Source organism: Balaenoptera musculus, chromosome 1 (genome assembly GCF_009873245.2).
Source record: "Balaenoptera musculus isolate JJ_BM4_2016_0621 chromosome 1, mBalMus1.pri.v3, whole genome shotgun sequence".
NCBI classification, from domain to species: Eukaryota; Metazoa; Chordata; class Mammalia; order Artiodactyla; family Balaenopteridae; genus Balaenoptera; species Balaenoptera musculus.
Window position 1 is genome coordinate 134,761,380 of NC_045785.1, and position 26,087 is coordinate 134,787,466.

General features: G+C 42.4%; 2 protein-coding genes across 4 annotated transcripts in view; one reads left to right on the plus strand and one right to left on the minus strand.

Moving 5' to 3' along the window:
* The window catches only part of AXDND1 (axonemal dynein light chain domain containing 1), an 82,957-nt gene extending 82,172 nt beyond the window's left edge, over nt 1-785 (plus strand). For all 3 annotated transcript variants that reach the window (XM_036833073.1, XM_036833064.1, XM_036833081.1), the window contains one exon: nt 341-785. In XM_036833073.1, the coding sequence (XP_036688968.1) occupies nt 341-411 (71 nt within the window). In that variant the 3' untranslated portion in view covers nt 412-785. The remainder of the gene's footprint in view (nt 1-340) is intronic.
* A 6,616-nt stretch (nt 786-7,401) lies between these two features.
* NPHS2 (NPHS2 stomatin family member, podocin) lies at nt 7,402-24,440 on the minus strand. Its single transcript, XM_036841655.1, has 8 exons — nt 24,129-24,440; nt 20,145-20,248; nt 16,575-16,647; nt 14,884-14,966; nt 11,988-12,191; nt 10,922-10,977; nt 9,501-9,579; nt 7,402-8,331 (listed from the first exon to the last, which is right to left on the minus strand). The coding sequence occupies exons 1-8, from the start codon at nt 24,400-24,402 to the stop codon at nt 8,053-8,055; spliced, it is 1,152 nt and encodes a 383-aa protein (XP_036697550.1). The 5' UTR covers nt 24,403-24,440; the 3' UTR covers nt 7,402-8,052.
* Nucleotides 24,441-26,087: the final 1,647 nt, after the last annotated feature.

The following is a 26,087-nucleotide window of genomic DNA, read 5'->3' on the forward strand; positions in this document are numbered from 1 at the left end:
GGGGTACAGTGATGGATTTGGGAGGATTCTGGATACTAGCGCTATTTGAATTTTTTTTCCCACCAAGCTTGGGGTATGTACTGGAAGGAAGAAATATTCTTCTTCTTTCTCTTCTCTCCTTGACCACATACTACTCTTTTCCAGGACCCACTAACTGACTACACTGAAACTTTGAGAAAATGCATTCTCAATCCCAATAACCAATGTAGAGTCAAGTTTTGGGCAAATAGTTTGTAGCTTGGGGTTTACTCATGCAGAACAGAATTTAAAAAATACTTTGTAAAGTTAAAAGTCCTTAGTAAATATATTGTTACTACAATAATTGTTTTTCTCTTTTCAGAGGTACAGCGCAAGGAGGGTTCTAAATCCAGAACTCGGACTAAAACCACTTACAGGATGAAGTCCAAATAGCAACCATAGGACACTAGGCTTCACCATGGCTTCTGTCACTGTACCCACCCCAGATATTTCTGCACTTTTGAGCTGACACTGTGGCTTGATTGAAGGGACTCCCTTTGCAACAGCTACCAGAAAAGCCATGACAGACAACTCAGGGACATCTTCTCTTTAAAAGTCACAGTGATGGCTGTAAGGAATCGGTGTATTAGCTTATTTCCAAGATTAAAAATAGGCTGTGCAAAGGTTTTCTAGCCTCTTCAATCGATTTCCCAGCAGAAGTCTATGAAAAGTGTCAGTTTCTGTCAAGAAAATAATGCTTTTTGAGGACTTTGAACTCTGCAGAGAAGAGTGGCAAATAAAAAGCATTATTTTTTCAATTTAAAGAGAGGATCCTGGGCTTCCCTGTTGGCACAGTGGTTAGGAGCCCGCCTGTCCAATGCCGGAGACATGGGTTCGAGGTCTGGTCGGGGAAGATCCCACATGCCACGGAGCAACTGGGCCTGTGCGCCACAAGTACTGAGCCTATGCTCTAGAACCGGCGAGGCACAACTACTGAGCCCGCGTTCTACAATTACTGAAGCCCACGTGCCTAGAGCCCGTGCTCCGCAATGAAGAGAGTAGCCCCCTCTTGCCGCAACTAGAGAAAGCCCATGTGCAGCAACGAAGACCTAATGCAGCCAAAAATAAATAGATAAAATAAATAAACTAAAAAAAAAAGAGAGAGAGGATCCTGATAATGCTCTTAGGTTTCTGTAGCGTTTTCAGATTTCTTATTTCAGGCATTCTTAAGATTTATCTGGTCTTCACAATAACCCTGCAAAGTAGGTGGAGGAGACACTGTTATCCCCATTTCTCAGAATGAAATAGAGGCCCCAAATGGGTATAAGACTCCCCAGGGTCACAGAGCTGATTGGTGCCAGAGCCCCCAGCTTGGTGGACCTGTGTTTGGATTGTTTGACAATGGCGATGGGCCACCAGGCCATTTGCTCAGATGGCTTCCTTCACAGGGTCTAGTGTTGCTGAAGATTCACCCAGAATCTCCATTTTTAACTTTCATTGCCTCATTTATCTGCTCTGTTCGTGACCCTGGATGCATCTAGGCTTAGAGATGGACCAAGCTGCAAAAATATGTTGCAAATGACAAATGGACGTCTGGGCAGTCGCTCAGCAGGGGCCCCTCCTACTTCACTGCTCCTGGCTCACTTGCATTTGCTCTATCTCTCCCTGGCTCCAAACACCTCCGAGATTTCTGCACCTGCTTTGGCTCCGCATATTTGGTGTTCCTTTGGATTTATCTCCTGGAATTGTAGGCCTTTGCCTGCTCCTTAAACCTCAGAAACCCTCTGACTCCAGAGTCCTCAGCCCTATTTAAGCCCAACCACTGGTCAGGCCTGCCTTTGCCCACACATATCAAAGTGTTTGTGAGGTGGGTCTCAAAAGTGTTTGAGGTCAATCTAAGCCTACTGGATGACTTCTTAATTCTGGGGAAAGAAAACATGAAATTCTTCAGACAGTTGACTGGGCTCATGGCCCAACTGAAAGCCACAGCTCAGGCTACTGGCTCATGCTTCCAGTTACCACTTGGCTGGGGCAGAGCCAGCCCTACCCTTTTCACTTTCCCGAAGAGATTCTTGAATGATTCTAGCAAATTTGGGGCTTTTTAGTGGGACTTCAGCCTACTTTTTAAAAAATTAATTTCCTACTTTGTAGGAATGAGTCGTCATTTCCATACAAATCAGCAGCCCCCATCCCTGAATATGAGAGTCTTGCCCCTCAGAATGTGTCCACTCCATCGGGTGGAAGGCTGTCTTAAAGGTCAGAGTTATGCCTGGTGCCACTACGATTAGAATGAGATGTTTGGTACCATAGACCTAGTTGGGGTGGTTTGGTTATGAGCCACAAAAAGCCATTCTTACAAACCACAAGCGAAAGGATAATTTATTGAAAGCATGTTGGGGAGCTCAGGAGACTGAAGGAAAGTCTTAAAGAACCAGGCTAAGAACAGATAGGATGAGGTAGTTTTAGATTTCAGAAGCAAGAATTGCTTCACCATCTCACCCAGTTGCTACCACCAAATGAACGCCAGTCATTTCTTCCATCCTTACATTATTCTTCAAGTCCCATGAGGAGAAAGGCTACCTCGTAGTCACAGACCACCCCATGGATGTACCAGGGATGGTGAGAAGACTTCAGGGATCTCTTTAGCTTCCTTAAAGGGAAGCAAGGACACCTTGCTCTGCTGTTCCACCAAGACAGAACACAGTATGGGGAAAGGAAATGCCCAGAGAGAATCAGGATGCTGGTAGGAAGGCATAATGAATGTTAGGTGGTTAAAAAAAAAAAAAAATTATGCTACAGAGAAGGCCTCTGCACTGCTGCTCCCTGAAAGTTATCATGGGCAGCTCCACTTTCCCAAGTAGCTGATGTGTGGGAAGTTTTAGATAGTCCTTGAGTCCTGCCACACCTTCTCAAGATCACCCTGAGGTGGTCTCCTGAGCAGAGTGGAGAGAGGAGCTCTTGCTACACTTCTCTGTCAGTGGGGCTGCCAGGTGAGGCTGTTGTGCTTGTGTTAAAGGAGACCAGCCACTCTGTGTTCAGATGTCCAGACAGCTGTGCTGACTGGAGGTGCCTCATCACCCTCCACTGGGTCCCAGTCCCCAGTCTCAGTGGTGATGTGGTCCACGTCCCTGGGAAGCCGAGGTGGTAGTGTCATAGGAATCCTAGGACTTGGAGCAAGTCCCCAATCCGACAGGCCTGGTTCTTCATCACACACCCAGACCAACGCCATGCATGTGGGCACTGTGTGATTCTCTCCCAAGAGTTCTGGTCCTATGCTATGGTCCTACTGACTTGACTGTGGTCAGGTCACTTGTCAGGTGCTTTCTGGCACACATTGACTGGGCTTTCCTCTTGTTCTTGGCCTTTCCTAGCTGGAGATCAGTGACTCTGATATTGCCTGGGGAACCTACATTTTGCATTTCACTTTCAAAGACTGCTGAGAATTCTGCTTGTAGGCCCCAAATCTCTAGAACACTATTTGCCCACTTCTGGAATTTCAAGTAAGTGTGCCACCTACCAGCAAGCATTTTCCCACAGGAAGCAGAGGAGCTGCTCTAAAATTAGGAGTCTTAACTGCTGTAGCCCTGTTGCCTAGGGCCTGCATACCTCCAAAACAGAAGTGCTTGCTATCTGTGCCTGAGGCTGAGGTCCTCTGTAGCCATATTGATGGGAAGCAGTGTCTAGAATTCATCAGGACTTCTACCTCTGCCTCAGGAGAATGGAGACTTCATTCCAGCCAGGTCTGCCACAGCCTCAAGACAATCTCCTATTCAGGACTGTTGAGCAAGTCCACCAATCCCCCTGACCTCAAAGATGAGCTCTGCCACGTGCAGCTTTTCAGGAAGCAGGACTTCTTAGATGGTGCATCTGAGAGCAAGACCAGTGAAGGCAGCCTTCCAGACGCTCCTTAGACAATCCCAGTACACAGCAGTGTCATTTGGCCTGGGCAGTGTTCCTGTTGTTCTGGAATGGCTGATGAAAGGGCTCCTGCATGCCTTTCTGGATTACAGTGGCTCTTGTTTGGAGGGCTTCCTCTTGTACTTGCAGGGGTTGGGTTCCATGAGCCCCTGATCTGACAGAGGCATACTTCAGGCTATCTCTAGGCCAGCTGTGAGAAACAATTTTGAAAGTCTGAAGATAAGATTAACAGTTCCCATCATCTGTCTCACCAGGGCAAACTGCTTTTTGGCAGACAAGATATTTCCATCCCAGATGTCCAGCAGATCCTGAAGTTCACAAGGTACAGCTGGTAATCCATTCCCATTTTCCACTCTGGCCACCCAAATAGTCAAACCCAGGTAAGAAAGAAGAGTGTATCTGATTTCTGGCCGGAACTATTGCTCATCAAGAGAAGAAACTCCTCTTTTCTGTCTAGATTTTGCTTTACTATCATGCTAAAGAGCTCTACACCTTTGAAACAAATGCTTGAAATGTTGTGGGGAGGATTCTAATACAGGAGACCTCATATACAACTTCTTAAGCTGGTTCTATCCAGAACAACCACCCTGGGGACAAGAGCTCCTAGCCACTGGGGCTACCTTTGAAGCATGGGGACAACAAGCTGTATACGAGGCCAGGCTCCCATTTGGATGAGCCCAATTACTGTCATTTAGAGCTACTGGGCTAAAACCAGAAATATAGTAGTAGTCATGATTTATTGAGCATTTATCTCATGTAAGCACTGTGCTAAGCACTTCACATGTATTATCGCATTTAGTCACAGCAACTCTGTGAGGTGGGTTCTACTTTTATCCCCATTTATGTCAGGAGAAGTTGCATGTCCAAGGTTAAACATCTAGTAAGTTACAGAGTCTGGATCAAATCTGGTATATCTGACAGCAGCGTCCAAGCTCTCAGTTACAGTGCTACTTTTCCTCTCCAAGCTCAGGAAAAGCTAGAAGCGCAGGTGATGAACCCTCTTTGAAGGGATTTGACTTCTACATTCTCTACTTATTGCTCAGCTCAAATACCCAGCAATGGCATTGACACACAAGCCAAAATTCTAGAGGACATCAGAACCTGCACAGTCCTGATAGACTCTGCCAAAGAACACTGTAGCAGCCAGGAGCAATCTAATGAGGAGGAACATACTTACTCTATCATCCAGACATGATCCCCAAGAATATGGAACACAGAGGCATTGGCAGAATGACCTGCTAGGCCTCCCAGATATAGGGGAGTCCAAACTGCAGAGCTCCAGCATTACCCTGATACACTGGTGAGCTGGGGTTGCCCTTGAAGTTCTAAGGAAGGCCTGCTAAGCCCCCTTAGGATGACCCTCTCTGTTTTTTTGAGTTGTATGAGCTGTTTCAATGTTTTGGTTATTAACCCCTTGTTGGTCTCATCATTTGCAGATATTTTCTCCCATTCCATAGGTTGTCTCTTCATTTTGTTGATGGTTTCATTTGCTGTGCAAAAGCTTTTAAATTCGATTAGGTCCCATTTGTTTATTTTTGCTTTTATTTCTTTTGCCTTGGGAGACTGATCTAAGAAAATATTGCTATGATTTATGTCAAATAATTTTTTGCCTATGTTCTTTTCTAGGAGTTTTATGGTGTCATGTCTTACATTTAGGTCTTTCAACCATTTTGAGTTTATTTTTGTATGTGGTGTGGTGTGAGGGAGTGTTCTAATTTCATTGATTTACATGTAGCTGTCCAGCTTTCCCAACACCGCTTGTTGAAGAGACTGTCTTTTCTCCATTGTATATTCTTGCCTCTCTTGTTGAAGGTTAATTGACCATAGGTGCATGGGTTTATTTCTGGGCTTTCTATCCTGTTCCATTGATCTGTGTGTCTGTTTTTGTGTCAGTGCCACACTGTTTTGATTACTGGAGCTTGATAGTATAGTCTGAAGTCTGGGAGGGTTATGCCACCAGCGTTGTTCTTTTTTCTCAGGGTTGCTTTGGCAATTCTGGGTCTTTTGTGGTTCCATGTAAATTTTAGGATTATTTGTTCTAGTTCTGTAAAAAAGGACGACCTCTTTCTGGTGATTTGGAGTCCAACAACCTGCAGTACACCAGCCCTTAAATCACATGCCTGCGCAATAAATGCAGGTCTAGACCAGAGTCACTGTCAATCCCCAAGTGCCCTAGAATACCATTGTCATAGACTTGTTCCACTCTTACAACCATGTTGTTTGGTTGTGGTGTACTCCAATACCAACTTAGAACATGTTATCTCTTTTATCAGCTTACAGCCTGCAATAGACTGGATGTTTGTGTCCTCCCCCCACCGCACCCCCCAAATTCATATGTTGAAATCCTAACCTTCAGTGTGATGGTATTAGGAGGTGATGGTATTAGTGTTTGGTAGGTGATTAGGTCATGATGGTGGAGCCCTCGTGAATGGGACTAGGGCCTTTATAAAAGAGACCCCCAAGAACTCTCTTCCCCCTTACGCCATGTGAGGATATAGTGAGAAGACGGCTGGCTATGAGCCAGGAAATGAGCCCTCACAATATGCCAAATCTGCTGGCATCTTGATCTTATACTTTCCAGGCTCCAGAACTGTAAGAAATAAATTTCTGTGGTTTATCAACCACCCAGTCTATGGAATTCTGTTATAGCAGCCTGAACGGACTCAGACACTGCCACTCTGTTAATGTTAAAGTAAATTTCCAGCGAAAAACTGTATGTATCCCTAGTATGTATCCTAGATTTGGATTATACTGTTCAGCTTGTCCTCTACCTATCATTTCAAGATCAGTAACCAGTTGGAATACCTGGGTCTCAAGAGAAGACTTCTGCTGCTAGGACCCTGTGGACAACACTATCAGCTCACCTAACTGGTCTCTGAAGAATTTGCCTTTGACTATTCAGTATACCCTTTCACCTAGCACACAGTTTCATAGCAGCTTATCCCCATTATTCTTTCCCATTAAGCCCTCCTACCTTAACAGCTGGGAAGTACCTAAAGATACCATAGATTACTCAAGCAGATCTGGAAGGTGCCTCTGCAAGGTAGTGAGCAATTTAAATGTTGACTAGAGACAGACATCAGAGGAGACCAACCAATGGGTGATACCACAGATACTCCTCAGATATATAGGCAAATCTGCCTTTGACAAAAAGAACCTTGCTATAAGGAATTATTAAGGGTCATAAAGGCCATTGTTGCATTACTACCCTGGCATTCACTTATTCTGTTCCTGCCTCTGGTTATGCCTGAACCAGCATGGCCCTACCTCCTCCTTCATTGCTCTTGCCAACATTTGCCAACCTGAACTCAGGAACCATCCATGTGGGGGTGAAGAGTGACCAGCAGCCCTTGATGCCACCTTAACGCCAATAACCAGTACACTGGGATGGGTATGGGCCAACCCTGAAAATACATCAGCCCCATATTTATAGTGATGCTTCCTCAGATTTTAAGCCACATGTACCAGATAAATGTTTTTGTCCTTTTATTTCTCTATTTAAAAAAAGAGTCTCTATAAAAATAATTCCTTCTAAGTTCTTTAATTAGGTGTAAATTTTATATCCAGCCCAAGTACATCTCTTTTTCTTTCATTCACTCAGAAACACGGAAGTGTCACTTGCGTGGTGCAACTCTCAGAGTTAGGTGCAAATAACCTGGGGTGGAGCACACAAGCTTGAGTGTGGTGGAGGAGGGGAATGATTAAGACATGCCTCTGGGGAGTTCACGGTACAGTTGGAGAGAAGCCTGCATCTCAAGATTACAACAGAGTGTGATAAGCATAATGATAGGAACATGTAGAAAGGGCTGTGGGAGCAACAAAGACCTTGCCAAAGGGGCCAGAGGGCATACAGCGAAAAGGACATTTGAACTACATCTTCAGAAGTCAAAATTTAGCCACATATAGACTCAAAATTCTTTCCAAAGTAGAATGCTGGCTAAAGCTCTTTCCCATAATTACTCTGATTAGATGATCCACCTAAGCATGTTATATGGCTTCTCTGTCATTACATGATTTCACTGTCTTCTCATGTGTGTTGCTGCATTGTGACTTCATACATTCCAAGGGCATTCCACATGGCAACCAAAGGAAAGGAAGTGAGGACAGAGGGCCTTGCTCAGGGCTGTAGCAGTTATATGGCAGCCCTCTTTGCAGTCACATTATCCTTGTTTCCTCCTATAACATGGGAGAGTCTTTCTTTTTAGGGTTCAGTGGCTCAACAGGTTTGGAAGGATTTGGCAAAGGGATGCTTCCTTGAGTTCTACTGCTTGGAGAAGACAGGAAATTTAGCAAGTCAAATGGCAAAGGTAAAACCACTGTGGAAGGTTTCTCTGTGGACAAGGATTGAAGGGTGTGGAGGTACCGAAGCTGAACAGCAGCTGGAGTGCCTGATAGAATCTCGGCTGCCATCCTCAGGGACTCAGACGCAGCCTTCTCCCCTTCCGCAGCGATCATCTAGACAAGGGATGTGAAGAAAAGCAAAGTGATTTTTCTTCTTCGCTCCATGAAGGTTTTAATCCTACTTAGTGTGACTCAACAAACAAGCACTAGTATCTACTGTGTGACAGGTGTTGCTAAGCTCAGGGCAGCAGACTATCTTTTGTTCTTAAGGATCTTGATCTAGGCAGAGAGATTACACTGTTAATTGTAATTTAGGGTAGAATTTTTTAAGGGCCATGACAAGTATAGAGGAAGTGTTAGGGGAGTTATTATGTCTGGTGGGCCTCGGAAGAGTAGTAGGATTTTGCCATTTAGAGGAAAGGTTGGCCAGCATTCCAGGCAAAGACATGGAATTCTGAAAGAATGACTCCCAACTCAGGTTAGCATTTCAGAAGAGAAAGCATGAAGCTCACCAGCCAAATGTCACCTTAAAGTGGGCAAAGGGCACTGGACTCAGAGATCTAGAAGCAACTCTGCCCAGAGGACTGCCTTCCTCCTCCACCAAAGCTCCAAAGTTATCCACCCTCTTACATAGTTAGGAGTTTTTCTTTACCTACGTTCTGTTCCTTAAGGTAAATCCAACTCCCCTCCAGTCCTCATTTTCTCTTCCCAACACCCTTCCTGCCCACACCTCAATCCTCAGGAGCTGCCGGCAGCCACATCTTCTCCCTGGCACGCCTGAGTAGAGGCTATGAGTAGCACAGCCTTCTCTCAGCTCTGGCGTTGAGGAAATTGGGCCCTGATCATGGTTGTCCCTCCAGAGCTTGTGCAGAGCTCGGGATACAGGTCGGGGTGTCATTAACCTAGAGGTGACAGGTGACTGACATTACCCAGGGAAAGATGCCAGTGCTAGAGAAGAGGGATGGAGCGCAGGGAGATGCCTTTAGGGAGAGAGGGAGAAGGCAAGATTCAAGGAGGAGAAGGTCACTGTTACGAATAGCTTCAGAGAGAGGGAGTAACAGGAAAAGAGACCTTGCACTGGTCAGTTAGGAGGCTGCTAACACACTTGAGGAGAGCAATTTTAATCGAGTGGTGTGGGCACAAGCCAGACTCCCCCCAGCGCCTGGACGAATAGGTGAGGAGCAAAGGGGAAGTGTTCTCCATGAGGAGGCCTTCTTTTGGATTCTCTGGTGATCCTCAAAGAGCAGCTGTGCAGGAGGACGGCCCGCTCAGGGCTGGCTCACCCGCACTTTGGCCTGTCTTTGCGCTTCGGCTTCCACCGCCAGCGAGTGCTGCAGGCCGGCTGGCAGCCTCACATCCTTACTGAAAGAGAAAGGGCATGGGTAGGTAGGTGTGCAGCACTGCTTTTAGCAGCCGGAGCTTTCATACAGACCTGCCACCTTCTCTGCTGTCATTTCATGACGCACAGCGAATTCTGATTTAGCAGCGTGTGTGGCCCCAGACCTCTGCGCAGACAGTGGGCAGGGAAGAGCAGCTTCAGGGCAGTGCCTCAAATGCTGATTTTTCTTATCACTGATGCTACAGTAGAGTTATGGTTTTCTCTTTACAAGTGAAACAAATTTTGTGTTGATATACTATGAACATTTTCCCACTTAAAGTTTAATCTAAATCCCGGCTGTTAAATTTCAATAATGAAGAACAGCCTTGAAGAGCCGTACTATTAATAATGAGGGAAGTCATCTAAGTTTATAAAAGAGAACTGATTTTGAAAAGGGTAGAACTGACCAAATAAGAACAATACTTAATGTATTGCATGAAAGATACAAAATTGTATTTTTCCCCTGATTGTAACTATAAAAAAATACATAGATAGAAAAATTGGCAGTTCCTCAGAAAGTTAAATATGGAGTTACCATATGATCCAGTAATTCCACTCCTAGGTATATACCCAAGGGAAGTGAAAACATGTTCACACAAAAACTTGCACATGAATGTTCATTGCAGCATGATTCATAATGGTTCCAAGGTGGAAACAACCCAAATGTCCATCAACTGATGAGTAGATAAACAAAATGTGGTATAGCCAGCTGCACAATAGAATAGTATTCGACCATAGAAAGGAATGAAGTACTGATTCATGCTACACCATGGTTGGATGCTGAAAACATTAAGGTAAGTGAAGGAAGCCAGACTCAAAAGGCCACGGATTGTGTGAGTATAATATTTATATTAAATTCCTGGAATAGCCAAATCCGGAGAGACAGAGAGTAGATAAGTGGTTGTCAGGGGCTAGGGGTTGAGGAGGCAATGAAGAATTCCTGCTTAGTGGATGCAGACTTTCTTTTGGAGATGATAAAAATATTCTGAAATTAGATGGTAGTGGTGGTTGCATCACTCTGTGAATATACGAAAAACCACTGAGTTGTAATTTAAAATGGTTAAAAATGGTGAGTTTTATGTTATGTGAATTTTATCTTTAAAAAATGTTTAAATCCATAGAAATATGAAAGTAATTTGCCCAGATGTTATAGTGGTTATGTTATGGCTATGAGATAATAGATAATTTTTTTTCTTTCTTCCAAATTTATGCTAATATGGCTACAGTACTCATTCAATGAAAATAATTTTTCAAATAGAAGTTTTTAAATAAAACCAAAATATCTCCCTTTATCATATTGTTCTTCCTGGTTAATTTCCTACCCACATTTCTGTTCTCTCCACTTTGATTCCCCAAATACAGGTCACTGCATCCAAGGCAACCTGTGGAGGGAAGAGTTGAGATGTCAGTAAGAACCTCCAGGTGGGAGGAGGGCACCCCTATGCCCCGATGGCCGTTGCACTGAGAAAGCACATTTCTTCTAAAAGGACATTATGTACTTCCCTGTTTTGTTTTAACATTATAGGGCCTTGCAAAAGTTGTTTAACTTGCACAGTGCCACTCAACAAATATTTGTGGAATTAAAGATGGTGTGGTAGGCTGACTAATGGCTCCTAAAGACATCCATGCCCTAATCCCTGGAACCTGTGAGTGTTACCCCAAAAGAGACTTTGCAGATGCAATTAAGTTCCAGGCTCTTAAAGTGGGGAGTTTATGCTGGATCTTGCTGGTGGGCCCTAAAAGCAACTGCAAGTGTCCTTATAAGAGGGAAGCGGAGGGACATCTGGCTACAGAAGGGGAGAAGGTGGTGTGGTGATGGAAGCAGAGGTTGGAGTGCTGTGCTTTTAAGATGGAGGAAGGGGCCATGATCTGAAGAATGCAGGCGGCCACCTGAAGCTGAAAAAGGCAAGGAAATGAATGGATTGGGTAATTAATCACATAAGGGTCTGTGACATCTTACCTCTTTTCATCTGAAAGTCTTATTTGAACTTATCATTATTTAACTTTGCTTGTTTCCCCAACTAGACTGTAAGGTCCCAAGATGCATTCCTTATCATCTCTGTATCCCACCAACCCATCCTGTCCAGCCCCACCACCCCTGCCAGCTCCGACTCCCACCACCTTGTGCTATGTGGGCACTTTACAGTGAGTCTAAAGCCACTCTTTGTTTTGAGAACAAAAACTGTGGCAATGACTGACTAATCAGCACGGATCGGTGACTATGATTGGCTCAGGGTCAGTTTGGCAACCTCTTAACTGTCAGCTCCTTACAGGACGGTACCTTTGACAGTGAATGCATGGCACATGGAAGATTCAGTAAATGGCCAATGAAGAAAGGAATAAAAGATAAAGGGATATTTCAGCATACTTGGTGTTAAATTCATCTAAGTACCTTTACATCTTGCGCAATGCTCTTCCTCTCTAGAAGAATTTCAGTAAGGGATCGATGTGCTAGGAGACGCTTCATGGTGGTTTGCACAAGGAATTGGACCGCTTTGGACACATGAGCAAGACTGCTTAGGAGAAGAGAGGCATTTTCCATTCGGTAGTAGCAGATGGCATCTATCTCCATTACAAACATGTCTTTGGTTACAACCTAGGCAGAAAAAAAAATTTGGATGACAACACTGATTCTTGGGTTCCTTTCCCACATGAGGATAGAGGAGCTAAATATGTTCAAAGGGTATTTTCTCAGAGTAAGATGATGGTAAGAAGAAAGAGTAGTTGGCTCGCCCTTTAATCAAAATGGACATTTTTTTTTAAATTATGGAGTTTGTATTAAATACATTAAAGAACTCACAATTTAAAGGAATCCTGTTGTAAATCCTTTTGTAAAAAAAAAAATCAGGAATAATTTTCTTACATGAAAACATTCAGTTGATTGTATATCAGGTCTTTTTTAACCGATGCCAAAAAAAATCTCCTAAAAGAGCAACATGTTCTGGGAAACAAGCACTCAAATGTATTGAGTGTGCATTTAGAGGGCAGTTTGGTGATACATATCAAAAGCCCTAAAAGATGTATGTGCACAACATTTCCATTTTTAGACATTAATCACAAGGATATATTTCAAGGGTTTAGCTGCAAGGATGTGATTCACAGTATTGCTTATTGTAATAAAAAAAGTAGAAATAATATCAACAATAGGGAATTAGTTGAGTAAATTCCAATTACTCAATTAGTTGAGTAAATTAGTTGAGTAAAATCCACACAATGAAATGCTGTGTGTCTGTTTAAAACAAAGAGGTAGAAACATAGGTAATACATGAAAAGATAATAACAATAGATTGTTGAGTGAAAAAAGACATGTTGCAAAATAGTATGTATGGTGTGAAATATATATATATATACAAACAAATGCACACACATATATATGTCTGAAACTACAACCACATATATAGAAAAGTCTGAAAGGATACATTCTAAAATATCAACTCTATGGGTGATAGGATTAGGTATAAGTTTTACTCCTTTTTATTTTTTGTTATATAAAATAAGCCTTTTAAAAGTATGTTATTTTTATTCACATTTCCATTTACCAAAAGAAAGAATGAGAAAGAACCTCAGACTGAAAGTGGGAGACAGTTTAGGAAAGGCTTATAAATCTGAATCAGTAACAGGAAAGTCTAGATGTTATCTCTACATTTAACTTTTAATTGTGGTAAAATACACAAAACATCAAATTCACCATCTTAACCATTTTTAAGTGCACAATTCAGTAGTGTTAAGTACATTCACATTGTTGGGCAACCAGTGTCCAGAACTCTTTACATCTTGCAAAACTGAAACCTGGTGAACAATTCCTCATTCTCTCCTCCCGGCAGTCCCCGCAACCATCATTCACTTTCTGTTGCTCTGAATTTCACTACTCTATGTTCCTCATATAAATGGAATCATACAGTATTTGTCTTTTTGTGACTGGCTTATTTCACTTAGCATACTTTTCTCAAGGTTCAGCCATGTTGTAGTATATGCCGGAATTTCTTTCCTTTTTTAAAAAAATTATTTATTTATTTATTTATTTATGGCTGTGTTGGGTCTTCGTTTCTGTGCAAGGGCTTTCTCTAGTTGCGGCAAGCGGGGGCCACTCTTCATCGCGGTGCGCGGGCCTCTCACTATCGCGGCCTCTCTTGTTGCGGAGCACAGGCTCCAGACGCGCAGGCTCAGTAATTGTGGCTCAAGGGCCCAGCTGCTCCGCGGCATGTGGGATCTTCCCAGACCAGGGCTCGAACCCGTGTCCCCTGCATTGGCAGGCAGATTCTCAACCACTGCGCCACCAGGGAAGCCCAATTTCTTTCCTTTTTAAGGCTGATTATTATTCCATTGTCGGCATATACATTTTGTTTATCTATTCAGCCATCAATGGGCATGTGGATTGCTTCCACCTTTTGGCCATTGTGAAAAAAAATGATGCTGTGAACACAGGTATACAAACGTCTCTTCAGTACCCTGCTTTCAATTCTTTGGCATCTATACCCAAAAGTAGAATTGGTGGATTATATGGTAATTCTTTTAATTTTTTGAGGAACTGTCATACTGTTTTCTACAGTAGCTGCACCATTTTACATTCCCACCTACAGTATACAAGGGTTCCAATTTCTCTACATCTTTGCCAACACTTATTATTTTCTGTTTTTTTCTTAATAAGAGCCATCCTGATAGATGTGAGGTGGTATCTCACTGTGTTTTTGATTTGCATTTCTCTGATGATTAGTGATGTGGAGCATCTTTTCATGTGCTTTTTGGCCATTTGTATATCTGCTTTGGAGAAATGTCTATTCAAGTCTGTATTGAAAGGTCTATTCAAGTCAAGTATATATACTATCTACCATATATGGAGGGCAATCTGCTTTATTCAAAGTCATCTGATTTAAATATTAATCTTTTCTAAAAAAAATACCTTAACAGCAACATCTAGATGTATTTGACCAAATACTTGGGTACCATGGATTAGCCAGGTTGACACATAAAATTAACCATCACAAAGGCCTTTGTCCATTTTTAATTGGATTGTTTGCTTTCTTGTTGTTGAGTTATAAGATTTTATATATTCTGGATATTAACCTCTTATCAGATATAGTATTTGCAGTTTTCTTCCCATTCTGTAAGTTGCCTTTTCATTCTGTTGATTGTGTCCTTTGTTGTAAAGGAGTTTTAAATTTTGATGTAGCCCATATCTCTTTTTCTTTTCTACTTTTGAGCAAAAATAGTCATTTTCCTCTAGGCCAGAAGTGGTAGCTCGGCCAGGGAAAATGTAGAAAGAAAGCAAAATCTACCACTTGGCTTACCTCGTGAAAGGGTATCTCCAAGGTTTGGAGGCGAAGGTCAACCTTGTGGTACGTATCCAGGCAGGGCAAAAAGAAGAAAAGGCCTAGAAGAGGGGGCCAGGGAAGAGACAAATGAATGGCTAGCATGGAGGCCGTTTGGGGTTCATTCTTTTGGCGTCAAGTTGCATGTTGCATTGCTTTTCTTAGCCTCCAACTGCACATAGACCATTGGGCCATCCCGCCTCCACCCATGGTGTGTTTGTTGTTACTAAGGATACCAAATAATTTGTTGTTCAAGCTGAGACACTTTTGAGGGTGAAAGGAGAGCACTATTATGACTTATACCAGGACAACAGGCATAAACAGGGATTATCCCCAGCAAAATGGGCTGTATGGTCACCTTGGTCATGGTGCTGACCTGTTCAGATATTGGGTTACACATCTGTCTCCTTCACTAGATTTAAGCTCTATAACAAGAGCATCTTATGCATTCCTGTTAGCCTGAGTGCCTAACTTAGTGCCTTTTGGGTGCTCTGTAAAACTATTTCTTGAATCCATGTGTGTACGAACTTTAGAGCCAGCAACCTCCAGGTGGTATTTCTTAAAATGTGAGCCCCAAAGGAATCAGAATAGCAACATCATGATACCAGCCTTCTGGTTGGCTAGTTAGTCCTCACCCACCCAATATAATGTATAAGGTCAATGTGCAATCAATATTTTAGATTGATTTATTGAGATTTTCTGAGAGACCATTGGACACTGTAGGATTGTACAAGAGCCAAAGCTTTGTTGGAATCAGCAGTACCTCACAGTGCCCATGATCTCTCCGAGGAGCCACCCAGCTACTAGTCCTTCTCAGACCCAACTGAGAATGATGCCAAAAACTAGAACCAGAACAAGGCAGTCCCTGTTCTGGAACTACAGGGTCTGGTTCTATTTTTGTGTGAACCAATCTGTTGGTTCTGAATCTTCAAACTGATTTGTGTCTCCTAGTCTGGTCTCTATTCTCTATCTGTTTCTGTAGAGCTGGCTTGGAACTTGGACCCTTTCCAATCTATGCACAGTGGGACTTTGCTTCTTCTCATGTCTTCCTGGCTTAGCTCTTCAAACCCCAACTATTAGACTTTTCAGACTAATGATACTTCTGTGCCCCATAATCAGCTTGGACTTCTGGATACAAACTCTGTAAGACTTTAAGGTCCTAGAGACTACAGACCATGTCTAATTCATCCATCTTCATATCCTTTGTAGTTAAACAATGAAACACGGGAAGTGCTTAATCTATGTTTCTTAAATTTCATGAACTGAAGGCCAATTTGTTACTTGGATGCTGAACTTTGCCTATCTCGCCTGGTTTGTTCTGATTCCCTGGATCCTGAACTAGCTCAGTTTTGCTCTGAGAATTCACAGGACTCAGACCACTTACATGTTCTACTCAAACCAGTGCCTGGTCATAGGTCCTAGCCTACTTGCTACTCCAGCCAGCCTGGCCCTGGCATTCAGTTTTTTGCATCCACTCTCTCTTTTGGTCACTGTGACCTGGTAGTAATGCTCTCTGAAGAATTTCTTAATAACCTGTGTTACAAGTAACAGATTGAAAAATGAAGATATCATGAATCAAGTTACTTCATGTAATCTGAGGGCTGTATTACAAATATGCATGGATTGAAGAAATTGGCAAGTCTCTGGGGGGTAAAAAAGGTCATTCTTACCAGGGCCTTTGGCTCTTCCAGGAAGCAGATGTCCCAGTCGGAATATAATTACTCTCTCATACTCCTGTATAACCTAAAGGAAAATTTAATACTTTTGAATCACTCCAAGAAATTAAAATGAAGTCTTCAAAAGACCCTGGTGTGAGAGTGATCCAAGGTATCAGAAATCTTTTGCTTTGAGAACCAAGAAAAAATTTCTGTTAATACTTACCTTTCCAAAATATACACTTAGTAAATGAAGAATTTCAGAAACCAATGAAAAAGTATAATAATTTTTGAGCCTGTGGACAGAATTTTGATTAGAGAGTCATGGTTATCTAAAAAATAATTGCTTCCACCAAATCAAAGAAGTCACAGCATATTTAATCTTGTATATTGCTGTGATTGATGCATTATGAGCTTTTTTACATGTATCACTCATTAGCTATTTACAGACCTTACGGCAGCCATGCAGGTGCTCAGATCACCTTTCAGGAAGAGCCTGTAGTCAACTATATGTTCTCTGTAGGAGATACACTTTCTATTTAAATATACAAATAGGTTGAAAGTAAAAAGATAGAAAAAAATATACCACATAAAGAGTAACCAAAAGAGAGTAGGAGTGACTATACTGATATCAGACAAAATGAAGTTTAAAACACGCAAAAATGTTACTAGTGATAAAGAGGGACATTGTGTAATGATAAAATGGCCAATGCGTTAGGAAAGTATAACAATGGTAAACATATATGTACCTAAAAATAGAGTTCCAACATATATAAAACAAAAACCAAAAGAACTGAAGGTAGATATAGACAATTCAATAATAAAAGTTGGAGACTTTACTATCCCACTTTCAATCATGGATAAAACAACTAGACAGAAGGTCAACAAGGAAAGAAAAGACTTGAACAACACTATAAACAAACTAAACCTAACAGATAGCTATGCATAACTCCACCCAACAATAGCAGTTTAAGGTCCTAGAGACTACAGACCATGTCAAGCACACATGAAACATCTCCAGGATAGACCATATGCTGGGCCATAAAAAAAACTCAATAAATTTAAAAGGATTGAAACCACACTAAGTATATTCTTTGATTACAATGGAATGAAATTAGAAATCGATAACAGAAGGAAATTTGGGAAATTCATATATATATGGAAATTAAACCACACACTCTAAAATAACTGATAGGTCAAAGAAGATATCACAAAAGAAATTAGAAAACACTTTGAGGGACTTCTCTGGTGGCACAGTGCTTAAGAATCCGCCTGCCAATGCAGGGGACATGGGTTCGAGCCCTGGTCCAGGAAGATCCCACATGCCGTGGAGCAACTAAGCCTGTGTGCCACAACTACTGAGCCTGCACCCTAGAGCCCGCGAGCCACAACTATTGAAGCCTGCGTGCCTAGAGCCCATGCTCCACAACAAGAGAAGCCACCACAGTGAGAAGCCTGTGCACCACAACAAAGAGTAGTCCCCGCTCGCCGCAACTACAGAAAGCCCGCATGCAGCAACGAAGACCCAATGCAGCCAAAAATAAATAAAATAAAAAGTAAATAAATTTAAAAATGCTGTGAATTCAGAACACAATGATTAAAAAAAGTTTATTAAAAAAAACAAAACACTTTGAGATGAATGAAAACAAAACCTCAAGATACCAGAACCTATGGGATGCAACTAAAGCAGTGCTTAAAGGAAAATTTATAGCTGTAAATGCCTATAACAAAAGAGAAGAAATATCTCAAAATAATACCCTAATTTTCTACCTTAATATACTGGAAATAGAAGCACAAACTAAACCCAAAGTAAGCAGGAAGAAGAAAATAAAGATTAGAGTGGAAATAAATGCAATAGAAAATAGAAAAGCATCATAGAAAATCAACTGAACCAAAAGTTGGTTCTTTGAAAAGATCAACAAAATTGACAAATACTTAGCGAGACTGACCAAGAGAAAAGAGAGGAGATTCAAATTGCTGAAATCAGGAGTCAAAGAGGAATGACAGAGACATCACTACTGTCCTTACAGAAATAAAAAAGATTATAAAAGAAAATACTATGAACAACTATATACCAACAAATTAGATAACAGGTGAAATGGACAAATTCCTACAGAGTCATAAACTATCAAAACTGACTCGAGAAGAAAAAGAAAAATGAAAAACACCCAGAATTAAAAGATTGAATTAGTAGTTTAAAAATTTCCCACAAAGAGAAGTCCAGGACCAGATGGCTTCATTGGTAAATTCTGCCAAACATTTAAAGAGGAATTAATACCAGTTCTTCACAAATTCTCCCAAATAATAGAAGAGGAGGGAAATCTTTCCAACTCATTCTCTGAGACCAGTATTACCCTGATACCAAAACAAGACAGTGATATCACAAGACAAGAAATCTACAGACCAGTATCTCTCATGAATATAAATGCAAAAATCCTCAACAAACAACGAGCAACTTGACTCCAGTAACATATAAAAAGGATTATACATCATAACCAAGTGGGACTTATTCTAGGGATACACAGTTGATTTAACATCCAAAATTCAATGAATGTAATACACCATATTAACAGAATAAAGGGCAAATACCATGGAATCATCTCAATGGGGGAAGAAAAGGCATTTGACAAAATCCAACACCCTTTCACGAAGACGAAGGAGAAGAAGAAGAGGAAGGAGAGCCTGCGTGAGGAGTGAAATCGGCCACAGCCCCAGCAGCATCTGTAGCGTTCCAGCCAAGGACATGCTCTTCCCTGACAGCTCTGGCCAATGACTAAGAATGGCAGCGATACAAGGGCTTGGCCATTTCTGCCCATTGTGAGACTCATCTATGAGGCAAACTTTGCTCTGGAGTTCCCTTTCAGTCTGGCCAAGACATTCTTGGAGTTTTCCCACAGCCTGAGGCACTCTCTGTCCAATCCTTCCTTCCCCTTCTCATATCACAGGTGTCAGATCTGCATCATCCTCTGAAGGTTTTCCCTGCCTACTCTTATTCTCTCTCCCCTTAATCTTTCACAGACAATGCCACACCATAAATCCCTTGCACTTCTAATACCATCTTGCTATGTGCTTCCCAAACTGACACAGGTCTTCATTTACTTCAGGGACAGCCATGTGTAACCACCTGTGGGCCCAAGATAATTATCATTTGTGGTCTATAGAAGCTGCCTGAGAAGTTTCCTGGACGTGTCAGGAGTAGGCATCATGACCTCTTCTGGGCTGGTCTTTGTGTTATAGAGTGTAGATGAACTAGACATAGCTCCTGTCCTGAAGGGGCTCTCAGTCTAATGGCAGAGATTGTGTATCCACAAATATTATACATGTGGTAATTGCTAGAATTGATGTGAAAGTAGGATGACACGAGAGCACAAGGAAGGGAATGACAGTCTGGAGGAGTCAAGGAAGGCTTCACAGTTATCTCTGAGCAGGTATAAAGGAGTAAGAGCTCTCCTGGAAGGTGAGTGGGAGTGAGCGCATTCCATGCAGAGCAGACAGCATGTACCAAAACACAGAAATGAGAGCGGACATGGTGTGGTCAGTGAGAGGCACCAGGAAATTACTTATTGGGTCCTCATGGAATCTCACCTTTATGCAGAACCAGATAGAAAAAGGGAAGGTCACAATGACGAAGAGCAGGGATGTGAGGACAAGAAGCCACTCACAAGCCCCTAAACTGGAAGACTTGGTACCTTAAAAAAAAAAAAAAGCAAAAGAATAATTATATTGGAACTTCACCATATTCACTGACTAGCACCTCTAGTCCAGTCCTTGGTATTAGGGTCAGAGCAGTTTGCAGACTTTGCTGGAAATAGTAGAATGAGCTGGATATCAGCGTGGTCAGTTCCCAGAGCCTGGGGCGTGGTCTGTGTGAAGGGCTTCGTGGGCAGAAGGAAGGCGGAGCGGGCTCCTGGAAAGGCAGTGGAGGGTACACTGGAACAAGCACAGAATCTGGGCAGAAGGTCTGGGTTCTGGTTCTGGCTCCACCATTTTCTGTCCAAATGACCTTAAGCGAGGTACACAACCTCTCAGTTTCCTCACCTATTCAAGGAAATGCTATTGCATAACTATTTCATGATAACTATCTCATGGAATAGCTCATATCTCTGGCATAAGAATGAAATGACATATAAACATAAAAGCACCGAACTGTGTTTTTTTACATGTCTGGTGTTGTCATTTAAAACTCGTGTTTACCTAGCGGTAACTGCTACAAAAGTACTTTTTCTATCTGAGCCCCTCTTAAATTGGTACCTTAAAAATACATGATCAATGAAATTGCTGCAGAATAGATTTATGTTCCAAAGGCTCTTAGCATTACAAAGGTTCCATTTAAGTCTTTATTTTTCAGTGTGAAAAGCAGATTGCTGTCAACTTTGTTAGACACGATTGGCTTTACTTTTGAGCTACCCATTTCCAACTAGAGGACAGAAGCTGTGCTCCTCTTATATGCATGTGCCAAAAAGGCATACACACACACACACACACACACACAGCCATACTTAGATGATATTTCCTTAGTATCCTCTAGAAGTATAATTTTGAGAAAAAAACAGGACCCTTTGTCCCTCTCTGCATAGTTTCTTCTATTTGAAGTGGTTCAAACCACGTGTGTCCAGAGGTTCATCTTCCCTGAAATTACAGCTCCATCTACCACTTGCCCCAATGTCTGAAATTCCTCCATGAGAGCCCCTTCTTTGGCCTCAGGTGTGGATCTTTAGACAGTCTTTGAAAATCACCTATATGGGGTAATATTAGCCCATTTGTGCCTATAAAAAAGTGGTAAGGAACTGGAGTACAGGCCATCCAGGTTGCTTGGGTGATAAATGAAATGGTATCAGGGAAAATTCAGTCTCAAGAACATAAGCTTCTTGGGGCCTTGTCTTGTTTAAACCATGTCCCAGGACTGGAATAGTGCCTGACACATACAGGTGCTCAATAAATACTTGTTGAACGTAGGAAGGAAGGAGAAGTGGATAGTGAAAATGATTTAAATGTAATGGTTATAGAAATCTCAAGAATTTTAATCCACAGGTACTAGAAAACTGGCCAAAGGGATACTATTTGTCAGTTTAAAAATCTTATAGAGGAATAGAAGGTGACTAAAGATTAGAAATGGTGAAAAGTCTATTTTTAAGGGATGGGAAGGAAATGGATAACTAATTAGTAGGCCTGAAAATTTGATTTCCGTGCTTGCAAAATAACTGGAAAGGTCATCACCAAATTGACGTGCAGATTACTTGAAGAGGGCAGATATACAAGCTGCACCAGCACAAAACCAAACTCGGTGCTAAATGCCAATGTATGGCAGTTCCCAAATGGTGTCCCACGGAACACTAATCCTCCAGGGTGCTCCACAAAGCAAGTGTTCCTGGAGCAAACAAGTTTAGGAAATATTGTGTACTGTATCCCACTCCTGGAGCTTCCCAACAGTCACTGGCATATTGAAGCTAGGAGAATCCCTGCAGCAAAGAAACATTCTTAGCTTTGCTTAACCTAGTATTTCCCAAACATTTGACCAGGCGATGTCTTCTCCAAGCAAATTCATGTTCTATGGAATTTATTTCTCATGCAACCTACTCTGGGAGATGCAGTTTTGGGAAAGGTGGATCTATCAACATCGTATTAGTTTTTGCAATATTCTTCCCTAAGAGCAATAACAGTGTTATTGCCATGTTTACTAGTTTATAAGTATATTTCATTTGCCAGTGGTAACCATGGTAAGTAAAAATAAATAAATGCACATACTGACAAAATTTATATAAGTGAAGAAAGTCCTCAAAATTCCTTCATACCATAGTTAGGGATGTGAACAGAAAACTAATATGTATACCCAAATCTAACTTGAAGCTTTACTCACAAAATATTATTCTCTTAGAATGAGTTCCTTGAATATCCAATTTGTTTAGTGTAAGTGAATAGTGAAACACTACATGTTAAAGCAGGAAGCGCCTTTAGATATGACAGTCTGAGAACCCTCAGCATTTCAGTAAAGTGAAGCTTCTCTTAGTTTCTCCCAAATCTTAGGTAGCCTGGCTGTGGGAGTGTGGTACTAGTGAGGAGGAGAGGGGGTGTTGATGTGTCTGCTCCCCTTTCCTCTGGGAGCCACAGAAACCTCCCAGACAAGGGCTCAGCAAGGGTGTCTCATCCTTAATGGGCTCATCCATTGCTTGGGGGGGCCTGAGGCTCTAGTCACTTTATAGCTGAACAGACTGAGTGAGGCCCACAAGGTGAAGCTACTAGCCCAAGGCCACAGCTAGTTGGTGGCAGTGCTGGAACCATGACCAGAAATCAGGGACAGCACCCTGCAAGGATGGGCTTTTCAATAAGACTGTTTTATTCTGGAATGCTGGCTTCTCTACTTCCCACCTGTAGGTCTTGGGCAAGTTACTTAATTTCTCAGCACTTTTTCTCATCTGTGCCACGGGAATGATAATACTCAGTAAAACACCTAGCATGTGCCTGGCACATAGTAGGAGCTCCAAAAACGGGGCTCCCTTCCTTCCCTACCCCACCGATGTGGTCTGAAGCACAATACTTACAGACCTCTAACCTCAGCACTACTGTAGCAGTGAATCCAATAACCCTTTAATGACCAGAAGTTTCTGACCCGTGAAAGGGCATCAGTTAGGCAAAACAGCATTAACATGGTCAACATAAACTACATCTCAATTGCTGGAACCTTTCTCAAGTCATAGCTTTCAGTGCTACAGCATATAGGGCAGTGCTGATAGCCAGGGAATGTTAAAATTTCATAGCAGAAAGTAGTATAACACACTATTCCTTATTTACCTTCCTTTAAACCTCCCTCACCCTGAAATTAAGGTGTAATGAGTTTTTTCTTCCATTCATTATAGAAAGGATTGGAAGCAGATAAATTTGTTCCTAAGAGTTGCTTCACCTGCAGAAGCCAAAGAGACACCTTTCCCTGTGATTCCCTTTGGTCTAACTTGCCTCTTTTAGCTTGCAAGGATGTTTTTTTTCTTTCCCTCCAGGCTTTGCGCAAGATAAGTGCTTTGAGTGTCTTATCTCATTTTATCCTCACAATTACCCTCTGAGGTGGGTACTATTGCTGTCCCCATTTGATACATGGTTAAGTCCCTGACTATGATCAAATAGTTGGCTGAGATTCAAACTGAGATCTAGCTTTTCTCTACTTGGCTCTGCTGCCTCTACTTTTTAGAAAGTATGATCACTGCAAAGTGTAAAATACTTTTAGGTAAGTCTGATGAGGAGAGAAGAATAAGCTACATAGTTGCCCTGAACCATGTTGATTGGTCCCCAACCTGGATCACACTCCCTCCCACCTCCCGTCCATGGCTGACCCCTGAGAACAGCGGTATTTAGCTGATGTTATTTGTATTTCTTCTGATGCATTTTGGTCTCCACCACTGAGGGGTCGGTGGGTCCTATCTCGCGTCTTTCATTTCCTGGGAAGCTGAGCAGGTCCAGCAGGCTGCTCTGGCCTCGGAAGTTCTCAGTGCGGTGCCTCATTGCACCTTAATTGACATCCCTTGGGGACCACTTGGAAAGGCCGCACCCCCTCCCGGGGCCTCAACCTGACCGCTGTACCTTCCTCGGGCCGCTCGCTCTCCAGCAGCGCCACCACCTCGGTGCCCTCCTCGCCAGAGCCCCGGACCTCATCCACGTCCACCACGGTGGCTGCAGGCGCTCGGGGCTCACCCGGGCTCCCTGCCCGCCCGAGGGCCGGCTGCTCCGGCCCGGCGTCCCGGCGCCCGCGGCCTCTGCCGCCCCTCTCGGCCTTCGCCCTCTTGTTCTCTTTGTGGGCGGACCCGCTGCCTCTCCCGTGGGCCTCTCTGGAGGAGCTCCGAGCCCTTTTCTCCATCCTCAGAGCGACCGAATCCAGGAGCGCGGTTCTTGCAAAGTCGCTGGCAGGGATGCGGGGCGCGTCCCGGAGGGACTATAATGACCTTGGGCGGGGGCGGGACCTGGGCGGTGGGCGGGCGGGGCTGTGCTCGGGGTGAAACCCGACAGCTGTTTCTCAGGGAAGCTGTGGACAGGGCGCGCCACCCCTGAGACTTGGTGCCACCTTCAACAGTGAGTTTTTGTGAAAACTCATGTGCCAGTTTATGGCGTTTTAAAATGTGTTTCTAGACACGAAAATTTGAGCTGAAATACTACGGAGGCCCGCAAACCGCTGAAGGTGTGATGGCACTTTGCTTTATGGTTTGTAAATATCGTATAGAATGGGGTATGTGGTCCTCGCTTAAGACTAGAGAGCTTACGGGAAAGAAAAGGTCGTCCAGTTAGGGTAACTTTAAGGTAAAATTAGAAACTTCTCCCCAAGCAACTCCCTCTTCCCCCTAAGATCTTCCCAAGGTTACCTTTCCTCTTTCTCCGAATTTATTTTATATCCTGGCCCTACTCTTTCTGCTGAGATTTTCACTGGTAAAGGTGTTGACTGACTACTCCTGGGAACATTTACATTTTAAAGGGGGAAGGAGAGGAAAATTCTCCCAGAACTCTCTCTCTCTCTCTCTCTCTCCAGACCTCTTCTCTCTCTCTTATGTATATTTCTTTATTTTTACTAATTTATTATTTATTTTTACTAATGCTTAAGCCTGTTGATGATGTTACTTCTTGAAGAATCGGAAGGGAAGGGATCTGATTTAACTTCTGTGTTAGGAAAGGAACCCTTTTGTCCTTGGCTAGGCCCTGTTCCCATGCTTCTTTGATGAAGGCAGGAGTTTTGCTTTTTTAAGGTTCACTGGCCATGCTCCATCCAGCAGCAAACTGGGGTAGCTGCCCCACCTGCATCTGAGGAAATTGAAACATTGAATAGATCTATTTCTTTTTTATTCTCTATTAATAATTTCTCACTGAATGCTAGGTTGGTCTAGACAACCATTCAAACTAGAGATTTATGACTCTACTCAGATAGCTCAGATCACATTATTGTATTGTTCACTTACTTTAAATTTTTCAGTATTTATTGAGTTCACATAGTGATAGCTTTTTCTCCTCTCAAAAAGTTTTATTAAAGAATGAGGACCTGAAGTAACTCAAATTGGCTCTGGAAAAACCATTCCACTACTTTCTTCCATATATGCCATGCTAGGCCACTGGGAATAAAGTAATTAAAAGATTAGTAATAAAGTAACTTAAATAGATCTGTTTTTTACTCTCTAAACCTGATTATTGTGTGGGCTACATAGGGAGAACAAATGTTTCCTCTCAAGTGCCTGACTCAATTAATAGTTCCTGCCCAGAACACTACACTGAAAAAAATTCTGAAGCTGCATTTGGCCCACAGGGGGAAAATATCAATGATTATTTAGTATTCACTCAAAATTAATAGTTGATATTTAACATAATTAGTTTTTTTAATCATCCTGAAAAGATTTCTCTATTTGGAAAAGCATGAAACTGTAGCATTTATTGATTTCTTTTTTCTCAGCCTTTGATTCTGTTATGAATTAATTTGATCTAGAGTCCTAGCTATAGACTCTTAAACTAAAATTGTACCTCAATTTTTGATCCAAGAATTGGCAAAATAGTTGGCCAAATGAC

What these genes read in the sequence shown, in the direction of transcription:
- NPHS2 (XM_036841655.1), bottom strand. Translation starts at nt 24,402, where the DNA reads ATGGAGAAAAGGGCTCGGAGCTCCTCCAGAGAGGCCCACGGGAGAGGC. An exon ending in CTATCTGGTTCTGCATAAAG is followed by an intron (nt 16,648 to 20,144) that starts GTGAGATTCCAT and finishes ATTTTCCTTTAG; the next exon opens with GTTATACAGGAGTATGAGAG. An exon ending in GCATTGCGCAAGATGTAAAG is followed by an intron (nt 10,978 to 11,987) that starts GTACTTAGATGA and finishes TTCCCTCCACAG; the next exon opens with GTTGCCTTGGATGCAGTGAC.